The sequence below is a fragment of the Egretta garzetta genome, unplaced genomic scaffold (assembly GCF_000687185.1).
Source record: "Egretta garzetta isolate BGI_Z169 unplaced genomic scaffold, ASM68718v1 scaffold108, whole genome shotgun sequence".
Classification (NCBI taxonomy): domain Eukaryota; kingdom Metazoa; phylum Chordata; class Aves; order Pelecaniformes; family Ardeidae; genus Egretta; species Egretta garzetta.
Window position 1 is genome coordinate 5,466,364 of NW_009260614.1, and position 10,918 is coordinate 5,477,281.

Consider the following 10,918-nt stretch of genomic DNA (forward strand, 5'->3'; position numbering starts at 1 on the left):
CTTTCTGCTCCTGCTGGAGCCAGCACAGCGCTAAAATGAAAATGCTGCTGAGCACTTCAAAGCTGAAACAGTGTCAGTGTGTGGTGCTCCATTATACGGCTGAACCGGGTTAGTTCTCAGCACTGCTCTTCGTTGTTCAATGGACGCATGTCTTTTAGTGGCCCAAAGGACTATTTCCAGAAGCAATGGGCAGCAGCAGCTTAAGCTTTTTGGGAAATCATGAATCACAAACCCATGATTTAACCACAGTCACCCTGACCTTGCCTCTGCGTTAATCCTGGTTTGCTTCATATTTTCACTGGATTTTATACACCGAGGGCAGGAAGAGTTGTTTTTATGCTGCTTTGCTTTGCAATGGTGGAGGTACCAGGAGGATGCCCACTAGATTACCTAGGCAGCAATCCATGCCCAGCCGGTACGTTCTCCGGGCAAGAGGAGAAGGGAAACGCAGTCCATAAGCACAGACCAGTGTATTTACAGGACCCAGGGCCTGGCCCTCCATTATCTTTTACTTGGTTCCTTCATTTATACTTGTGTAAAGCAACGTCAGCTCTTCAGGAAGCTTGTATGGACACTGGGGCTTGGTCTGGGGGATTCAAGCAGTTTTGCCCCTGCAGAGCTGCCTAGTTTATCTACTTTATACATTGTCTGTCTGGCAACACATTAGCAACAAGGCATGTGCTGCTGTTATTTTGAAGCAGTCATTTTGGCAAACCGTTTTTACCGACATAAATGTATTTTCTGTTATTGCTTGGGATGGAGGCGAGTTACTTATACCCACGTATACTTCTATACCAGTGCAAATGGATGGGTTTTAATTGTACAGTGTAGTTAAGGCCATATTTAAACACCTATATTGTCTGACTTTTATATAAATAGTTCCTTTTTTTTATCCAGTAACAGTATAAATAATTATATTTTTACTCTGTGCTTTTGAGATAGTTCCATTCTTTAACTTAGGACATATTTTAGGCCCTACAAAAATATGGTTTCAAAAGACAACTTGGAAAGCAAGGCAGTTTTTCCCTTATGCAATTATGTTCCTCCCTTTATGTGTATATGGTTAAAAAAAAAACAAACCCAAACAAAACAGAAAAAGACATAAAATAACAAAACAGAATATCCTTGAGCACAGACCTCCCTACACTAAAGGGCACCACACAGGTTTAAATCACCCAGTGCCAACTATCTGGTTATGTTCCCACTGTAGGTGTTAAGGATTTCACCACAGGTTCCTGGGCAGCCCAACTCAGCCCAGCTTTAAAGACCCACGCAGAAATGCCAATCACATGCTCTCATTTTCCCAAGAAACTTCACAATCAGTGTGGTTTCCAAAACCACAGCCGCCCAAGCAACACAGCAAAACATACCAGCAAACAAACCTGCTCCCTGCAATGGAAGGGCAGTTTGAGATTATCTGGCCTAGCAAGCTGCAGGGAGCAGCCCAGCAGGACACACGAAAGCCCAAATTGTTTGGTGGTGTTTGCTTCCAGCAAACACAGCACAAATCCTCCAGCAGCCATCCGCTCGCTGGAAACAGCGATGCTGCCTCATGGGATCAAGCCAAGGCTGGGTGTCTGGCTCGTGAGGTTGGGCTCTTGGCAGGGAAACAAGCATCTCTGAAGGCAAAAGGAAGAAGAAACTGGGGCATTAAAAATGATGAAGCAGCATCGAGTTATCAGCATCTGTTGCTGACTGCTGGGAAAATAGAAGAGTGGCCGTAGTCAAATGCATATTTAGCTTTGTAGGGCAGGGCTGCTGTAGGAAGAGGGAGGTGAGTGTTACCATGCGGCATGCTGGGAGAATGGACAGCTAATATTTATTTCCAGCTTTACTGCTAATTTGGCTGTAGCCTAGGGTGGATCAATCCTTTCATTCGATCTTTCAGTGCCTCAGAATGTCCTCCTTTACAAGGAGTGAAATGGTACTTAAACCCCCAGGAGCATCACTTCCCAGTGACCACTTGGCCTCATCCTTCAATAACAGGAGTCTGTGGGCAATGCTGAGTTGCAGCTATAGCCCAAGCAAAATTATAATCAATAAAAGAACAGCACTTTATAAATGGAATTGCAAATGAGAACAGGACCTGCTGGGCCACATGCAGTAAGAGCACTTACCCCAAAGAGTTTAGACAGCCAAAGGGAAAGACTTAATATAGGAGTAGCATGATGGCAGCAGACATGTAGCTCCACAGTGGCTTGCTGGATGGAAAGACAACAGGACACTTCTTCCAGAAGAGGTATCAGTCAGAAGGGCCCCTTTAATCTTTCCTTAGCCTCCTCCCCTTTTAAATAGCGCTCTCCCGTGACTTTCTCTCCTTACAGACTCTTTGTCTTCCATTGAGCCAGGCTCTGGACAAGATGTGATCCCGGGCTCCCCTCTGCGAACCAGCATCAAGATCAAACGTGGAGGACCTCAGCAACCACAGGCCTACCAGATCCTCTCTTCACTGCTGGATGACAGTGAAGCCAAAAGGAGAAGCAATCGGATGAAGTAGGAGCATCTGCGTGTTCCCCGTGCCTGTTCACCAGTTAAAGATACAGTATCCCAGTGCTTAATTGCAGAGTGCAAATGAAGTGGATAGGAGGCTGCAGTGTTGGCAACTGGGTTTCCTCACCTGGCCAATACTATGCCCTTATGGCAGGGAGTGTTTTACCCATAGCTCTGAGTCTTACAAACATTTTCCCTGATTTTGTTGGTTTGCCTTTGGAATAACAGATAGCAGGTATCCTCCACAGTGTCTACAGGAATGACACCTCCTGGCTGTCTCTCGAGAGTTTAATCCTCTCCTTGTTTCCTCACTGTCCTTGAAAGTTCCTCAGTTAAAGCACTGCTTAACTGGAAGAGACAATCAATCCCATCTAGACTCAAAGCCAAGCCTTAGCCTTGTCCATTGGTATAGTTGGTGGCATCTGCTTTTATTTCATGTGGTGGTGTCATGCTGACTTCCAGGTGAAGATACCACTTCCATGGGCCATTAAAGCATGACCTGCAAGGATTTCTTTTAAGCAAAGAACAAATTGGAAAATTTAAAGAACATTTAAAACATAACTCTGAAAATTCAGGTTACTCTTTAGATTTCAGCATCAAAACCTTGGCTTTTCATGGTGCTACTTGCATGTGAGTGGCGTTATTTCTATTCGTGGTTGGCTAAGCAGGGACTTTTGATGCAAATGTTCATGGCAGCATTGACTTTATTTATCTTCAGTGAGATTAGACTGTTTCTGTGAAAATACAGAGCAGTTTGTATGAGACATGATGGAATTGTGCAAGAATTTTCCCATGTTGTGTTCAGCTTGTCCATACATCCAGAGCTAATTAATTTAAGTAGTAGCAATAACTATTCACAGAAAAGGGTATTTTGCAATAGTTTCTTAATCCTACATCAATAAGGAAAAATGTTTTCACACTGTCTCATTTTTATCTTATAAGTAAACCCTTGCCATTTGAATCTGGAGACAGCAAACCACAGCCTAAGGAATTAGAGTCTTGTCAAGAGCTTATCTTACGCTGGGAGTAAATACCAAGTCATTTTACTTTTTGCAGTAACTTGTTATTTTGGGGGAAGTCCCGGCTTCCAGGGTTAAGAAGTTGGACTTGCCCTTCAGTGACAAATGAGTCACTACACCTGCTGTGCAAACCGAGTCAGACAAGTTGACGTCATTCATGTAGACAGTGATTTTTGTTAGAAAGGGTGAGACTGATCAACAGAACCCATGGTACTAATTTTTAAATTTTTTTTAATCCCCACCCCATTCTGACAGTTTTCAAATTCAGCCCAGGATGAAAGTGAGCAAATTGAGTTTGTGTTTGTAATTTTATGGCATAAGTCAGGTAAATTGGTCACATTCTAGCTGCTTCCTAGTGCAGGTTACAGCTGTCTGAAAAAGGCAAACTGTACTGCTACAATATTTCTGTCAAAAGCTGTTGCGAAGACCAGCAACTGTATGGTCCGTGTATTCAGCAACCCTTGTCACCCAAAGTGATCTTCCTAAGGCGAAACCAGAAGCATGTGGTACACTGGAAATGAGGCTTAAATTTAAGGATCTCTGCCAGCCCAACGTTGGCCACGCATTAAATTAACTTTCCATATGCATTGTAAACATGGTAGACCTACAGAGACACCAGAACATCCAAACCTTTCCTCTGAAGAGCGTTACATCTTCAGAAATGAACAGGTTACAGGCTACTTCAGAATGACGGAATTCACTGTCTTCATTTGGCCCTGTTCTTTAGAAATCCAACCATCCACCCCAAAAAAGGTGAAATGGTGTAAGTTGATGCTGAGCAAGCACCAGAAGCTTGTCCTCATACAGAAGCTTTTTACTGCTGTACAGCTAAACAATAAACAGCCGTGGTTTAAGCTGGCATGGAGGCTGCAATAAATACATTTACTTGCCCTGCTTTTGAATCCTCATGCTGCTTGGCTAACGCCAGTGGCGGAGCTCATTCAGCAGTCACCCCCCATAGTTCAGGTTGTACTTCTGCATGCTCAAGTTTGCCTTTGGACATTTCCTTTGGACACATCCAAAGCATTAGAAAAGTTTGGGGAGTTGAAGGCAAGATGTGATCAGGTGCTCTCCTTCCCTAAGACTCCAACATTTGAAGTGAATGCAGAGTTTTGCCAAGAGCTGATGCTTTGGGCTCCAACATTCCTTTGCCTGCTTGTACTCTGAATTACAGCTGGAGTGTGATACAGTCAGCAGACAAGAAAACAAGTAGAACTGCCCGAGTCAAGCAGGTAACTGACCTCAAGCAGTCATCCTCTATTTGTAAGCCTTTGGGGAGAATATTTCATTTATTTCACTTTATTTCAAAGTCTCTTGAATGCAGCTCAGCTTCAAATCCAGCACTAACTCTAAATCCAGTGCTAACCCTAATGACAATGTGTATACAGATGATGCTGAATTAAATCGGTATCTTAAAGAAGGCTGGCAACCAGCTCTCAGCCTAAAACCCACCACAAATACAAACAGCTCAGCTTTTCAGCATTTGCCGAATGACTGGAGTGCTGTACAGCAGCCCCTGGCCCTCCGTTACCTACTGTGAGGGCAATAGCTCTGCTGGTGAACAGCTAAGCATGGTGCAGCCACTGATACGTTCTTGAAATAATTGAAATAATCTTGAAATAATCATTCCATTTAAGAATTAAATTTGAAAAAAAACGTTTCCCCATTTACAGACTGATTACTGTGTAGGAACTGAGGACTTGATTACCTCTTTGCTGAATCAGGACCACCTTGATCTTGATCACATGGACATTAGAAGACATGGCTGGTGGCTTCCAGGAGATAACCTCTTATGCCTGCCAGTAGGTGTCGGAAAATCAGGACCTGAAGGCTGAGGAGAAATCTCAGTTCAGTCTAAACATGTACACTGGGCATGTTGTTGCTGGCTGTAGTCGCTTGTCACATTAAGAAGGTGCCTTCCTGGCAGTTTCAGGAACTAAACCAAACCAAAGCAATCTTTAAAAAGGGAAACGGCAAAATTTGGTTTCACTGATTCTGTAGCTACAGGGGCGAATCTGGGGGAGAGGGAGTACAATGAGACCATTTTCATTTCCCTGACATTTTGGAGCCTTCACACTGAATTGAAGGATAAATTTTTGTTCCTCCAAGTTTGTCTTCCTGAAGTCAAAGCTATTGCATTAGCTTGATGAGTGCTCTCTTCAAGTCACTCATATTGACTGGGATTTTGGATTTTAAATTATTTGAAACAAATTAGTGGCAAGATGAAAGGAAATTTAATTGAAGTTGTTTGCAATGAATCCTTCCAAGTCAACTGTCAAAAGACTGGTTAGGTTTGGGTTTCAACCATTTTAATTGTTGACTTTTCCAAGGTTTCTGTATGAGCTATGTATTATTTTTTTTTTCTCCCCACACTTCGTGCTTTATTTGGCTACATCTCTCTCTTATGCGGTACTGTATCTTTAATTTGGGTGACAGTAAGGATTATACCACATGGACTTTCTCTCTCAGCTGGGGTTTCATTCCTCTCTGCTTACAAAAGGTTTGGAGCACACTGTTGTGCAGTCCCAGTTTAGTTGTGTTTTAAAGGTGAACGCAGCCTCGCATGCTGACATTAATGATATTCATGACTAAGCAAACCACTCCAACCACATTTTCCATCTTAGGCGGTATACTAAGGTTCATTTTAGCCAGGGCATATAATGCATTTTGCCATGTCTATGTAACTTAGAGAGTGGATTTATTTTGAATGCGTGCTCATTTAGAAATATATTTTAATTGAAATGTTTAGTGCTTTATCTTACATGCATACTGTGCAATACCATAGTGTGTTCTTTCCCTTTTTTTTCCTAAGACTTCTTTTGAAATTCTTAATGTTTCTTTGAGATCCAGTGTGGTTTTGACTTGGATCAGTTCTGGTAGTAGTAACGCATTTTCTTTGCCTTGGGCTAACCAGAAGCAGCAGCAGCGCATTGCACAACCACAAATCTTTGCAATTCATGCACCCTGGCGTTCACCAGCAATCTGGTACTCCTGGGAGGCAGAGAATGCTTCTCTCCAGAGTACCTAATTTGCACTTACTGTAAAGAATTGATAGCAACCCAGGGAAATAGGAATAAACTAGAGAGAAGAGCCCTCACCTGCTCCCACCAAACTCCACAGTCATTTTGCCATCAGCTTTCAAAGGAACAGGCCATAAAGCATCAGCTCCAGCTCTTCAGCAGGCACGGACTGGTGCTGCTTTCAGCGGAGCAGAGCCTACGGCTCACAAGCGCCTTTCTGAGAGTTTGGCTCTGATCAGGGTTCTCTCCCAGTCTCTGCAATGAACTATTTTAATGTAGGAACCTGACCACTGTGACAAAGGCTTCTAAAAGACAATCAGCTTCTGGAATTACTTCTCGATACAATTTATTGGAAATCCATTTTCCTCCAGGTTTACAGCTTCTGCCTTATTCGAGATGACATTCCATTCTGGTGTTTGGTGGTATAGGGGTTTAAACTACTCAACGTTTCTGCAATCGCGTTGAAACCAAGCAATTCAAAGGTGCTATAATTGTTCACAAAGCACATTGCCACCCACAGAAGGAAATGTTAACTTTTTCACTAGTTATTTTACACAGTATTTTTTTTATTTATATCAGTGTGTTTCATATGTGTGCAAATGGTCCCAGCTTCTCTCATTGTAATAAGTTTTACAACCGTTTTGTCTTTTATAGGGCAGCCGTACGCAGTATCTTGCAATCACATGTAATTTCTTAACTTAGAGCAAGAATAAATCTCATCTGATGTGATGAAATCATTTATGGCAGGCTCTAATGTTTGTTGTAAACACAACCTGTTTGTTCCACCTCTTGCATGGTTACTTATCTGTTTTCATATTGCTATGTTATTGTTCCAATTATCTATTTCTCTTTATTTGCTATGGGGTTTGTTACTGTATATGGAATGTTTTGTATTCAGCATTTTCTTACAGAGCAGAGTGGGAACAGTATTCAAGAACCCACAAATACCAAAGACCTTTCATGTAATGCACTGAGAAATAAACATACTGTAAATGAATTTGTCAGGTGTCCTGTATTTGCAAAGTTCAAAACAAGTTCAGGCAAACTGCATTCTGAAATTAGGGAATCTGTTTTGCTTTCCTGCCATCTCAACTTTCTCTGACTATATGTTTGCAGGTCTCTTATAAAACAAGACTGTGCATAAAGACCCTGCTTCTGGTCGTCCTCCATGGCATGGAGGGGCCAAAAGGGCCTTCAGTAACTAAAGCCAAATCTGACAGTTGCCTTGCCCACGATGGGACCGACTCTTCCGCGGAGGTTGGCTGGACTGCTTCAGCAAGCACGACTGCCAGCTCGGAGGGTTGAGGTTTGTCTCTAGGATGCACTTAGTCACCGCGCTGCGTTCCCAGCCACACTAACCAATACAGGAGCATATCCTGCCTTCAGGGTGAGACACTGAGTTCCTAAAGTACCCTAGGTAAGCTGTCAAGCAATGTCAGGTTTGAGCAGCTTGCTCTGCGTTGCAGAGCGAGGCACTACCTGGATATGGCAGACTCTTCCTGCAGGAACAGCCCTTCCATTCCTGTGGGAGCTTTACAACAGTACAGATACAGGGATCACAGCTTTCCCTCTGCTGAGCCGGGGTGGCTACAGCAGCTGCGTGGCGGGGGAACAAGCCAGAGAGAGAATTCTGCAGTGCTTAAAGAGCAGAAAGTAAAATCTGTTGTTATTTGGAACTTGCCTCACATCCTCAGAAGTTTCCTTACAGCTCAAGGAAGTCGAGTTGGTTGATCTGCGACCAAAATGTCTGCCCAGGCCCCCTCCCTGTGATCCCCTGGTACCTCCTGGGCATCTGCCCCCTCCAGGAGCGGCTGTGTTTGCCTGCTTGCCCTTTCTCTGAATTTGCCTCTGGGCTTATGGAGACCTCCCAGGGCCATCACCTCGTGTGACAATTCAAACTGTTAGAAGAGGCTCTGGTTAGGGACTTTTTAGTTTTTTAACCTTCCAAAAATGGGAACAATACTCATTTAGATGCTACTACTCATCTGTTTGCAAAGGGAGGCTTTACCCTGCACAGGCCTTGGCTGTAGGAGAGGACCTGGGCTGTTTCTGTCAGCGATATGACACTTCTGGTTTCTGAACTTGTTTTTTATATCCTAACAAAACCACAAGATGTGTAAATCACAGCCAATTTTTTCCCCCTACTGATCAGATTACACTGCAGATACACAGATACCAATACTGTAGCAAAGGCTAAGTCTTGAAAAGACTGCGAAATGTCCACAGTGTCAAGGCCTCTGCTTCATACAGCTTTTTGCATCACTGATGAGGACATACTCAAGGTTACTCGATGCCAAACGTTCCCATGCAGCACTTCTCTGGGTCTCTCAGGGTGTATTTATCTTGCTTTTTGTGTCCTAACACCTCCAACTCTGATATATTTATCCTTGCAAAAAGTCCTCTGAGGGAAGGCAGTTCTGTTAATCACTACTGTACAGATTGGGAGTTGCTGGATAAAAGACTAAATTAATTTCTCGGGACGTTTGTGGCTGCGCTGGCCTGCCAAGCACCAAATTAGCATCAGGCCCATGTTGGTCTCTGGGCCATTATGGCCACTGATTGTAATCACAGCAAGGGGAAACGGCGATTTCCTAACGCTTAACACAGTACAAGAAAAAAAATCAATGGTAGAGTTGAACAGATTGAACTTCTAGCAGGAGCTGATTAAACTATATATATATATATACACACACACACACAAGCATAACACAGTTACTCTTTGAACACACTGTCTTAACTCTTCATTAACCACATGCTCAGCAGCAAGTTGCTATACATTGCTTTTTAAAGACAGCTAAATGTTACCACTATAGTAAAGACAGCGCTGACAGTATTGCTCCACATTTCAGCCTGCTGTACACAACCGGGGCAGGGCTACCCGGAGTACCCCCAGCACAGCCCCAATCAGCAGCTGTAACCTGTGCTCAGAGATCAGGACACTGAGGACAGGGAAACAGCGATCCTGATGTGGGACAAAACTATTCCTAAGCTTCCCAAGCCACGCTATGTACTCTGTACGTATTATAAAGTAAGCAGGGAAATGAGATTTCCCTGTTTACCAGTGCTTCCTCTGGTAGGCCAGCATGGCTACAGTTCACAAAAAAATGGTGACAAGTTGGTTCAAAGATGGGTTGGGAAATATCTGACTACTCCAGACTTAAGGAAGTAATTTGCTTGGCTTCAACGAGAGACTGGTAGCTGCTCAGGCCCAACTTCGTTATCTCGTTTATGAGAGAGGCAAAGCGAGAAGCAGCCAGGCCAGAGGGCAGGTCTTCCCACTACCCCACTCTTAGGACAGGATCAAGCACCCTTAGACAAAGCCAATCCTACTTTTTTTTTTTTTTTTTAGTCCACATGACTAACTGAAGAGCACGTGTCCTTTACAGCCTAGCAAGGAAAAAGTATATTAGCCACTGCCTGGCAGATAAAGTAACAAGCATGCACTCTTTTAACGATGATGATAATTAACCATTGTAATAATTTGCCAAAGGATGTGGCAGAGCTTTTACTACTAGATGTTTTTCCAATTAAGAGAGGGTTTTCTGCTCCTACATAAGCGTGCATGCATGTATGTGTATGTATGTTTGTATTCCATGGCCTTTCCTGACCTTGCCTGCTTTGTGCACAAGGCAGCTCAGCCCTAGATAGACCTGCTGCCATATACCACGTATACAAATTCGCTAGTGCATGGGAACAAGAGCTCTTTTTTTTTTTTTTGGCAGCTTCCACTAAAAGGAGGCTGCCCAAAGCACATACCTAGGACACACCGTCTTTGTGCAACACCCAGAGAGGCCTTGGCCACAACGTGCTGCCAACCCGGCCCCTGGGAGAGGGCGGTCCCGGGTGGAAAACATCTGACATCAAAATGTCGGGCTGAGACTGGCCACATAACAAGGGAAGCTGGCGGTGCCCCACTGATGATACGCTGCTGTGGTGGAAGGAAAGGCTGAGCCAGAGAGCCTGGAATTGGCCTGTACGTAGCATTGGGATGTCTGTGGCAGCACTCACGGGACTGTAAGTGAAAATGTGATTTATAGATAACTGGATGGAGTTAATGTTCAGCCAGTACCATTACATGACAGTTAAACTTTAGACTTAGTTCAGAAAACATATTGGCTGAGAGATTAACAGTGCACGGTAGGATCTTAGCAGCAACTTTCTCTCTACTCCTCAATCACAAAAGCATCTTCTGCTCAACCAGACGGACTAACAGCAAAAGGTCAAAAAAACCACGCTCCTGAACTGCTCCAACCAATTACCAATTCTGAGAACAAGAACCAAAAAACCCCGACAATAATAGAATCAAGCTCAGCATCTACTGCAGATATTGTGAAAGAAATTACTGAAATAATTGAGAGAAACCGATAGTAGCCTTACTGTGCTGTGAAT

The 10,918-nt window shown here is 43.6% G+C and overlaps 1 protein-coding gene across 1 annotated transcript in view; it reads left to right on the plus strand.

Annotated features, from left to right (window-relative positions):
- The window catches only part of COL26A1 (collagen type XXVI alpha 1 chain), a 178,336-nt gene extending 175,820 nt beyond the window's left edge, over positions 1 to 2,516 (plus strand). The window contains exon 14 of the mRNA XM_035900615.1: positions 2,325 to 2,516. Within this exon, the coding sequence (XP_035756508.1) occupies positions 2,325 to 2,497 (173 nt within the window). The 3' untranslated portion in view covers positions 2,498 to 2,516. The remainder of the gene's footprint in view (positions 1 to 2,324) is intronic.
- The last annotated feature ends 8,402 nt before the right edge of the window (positions 2,517 to 10,918 follow it).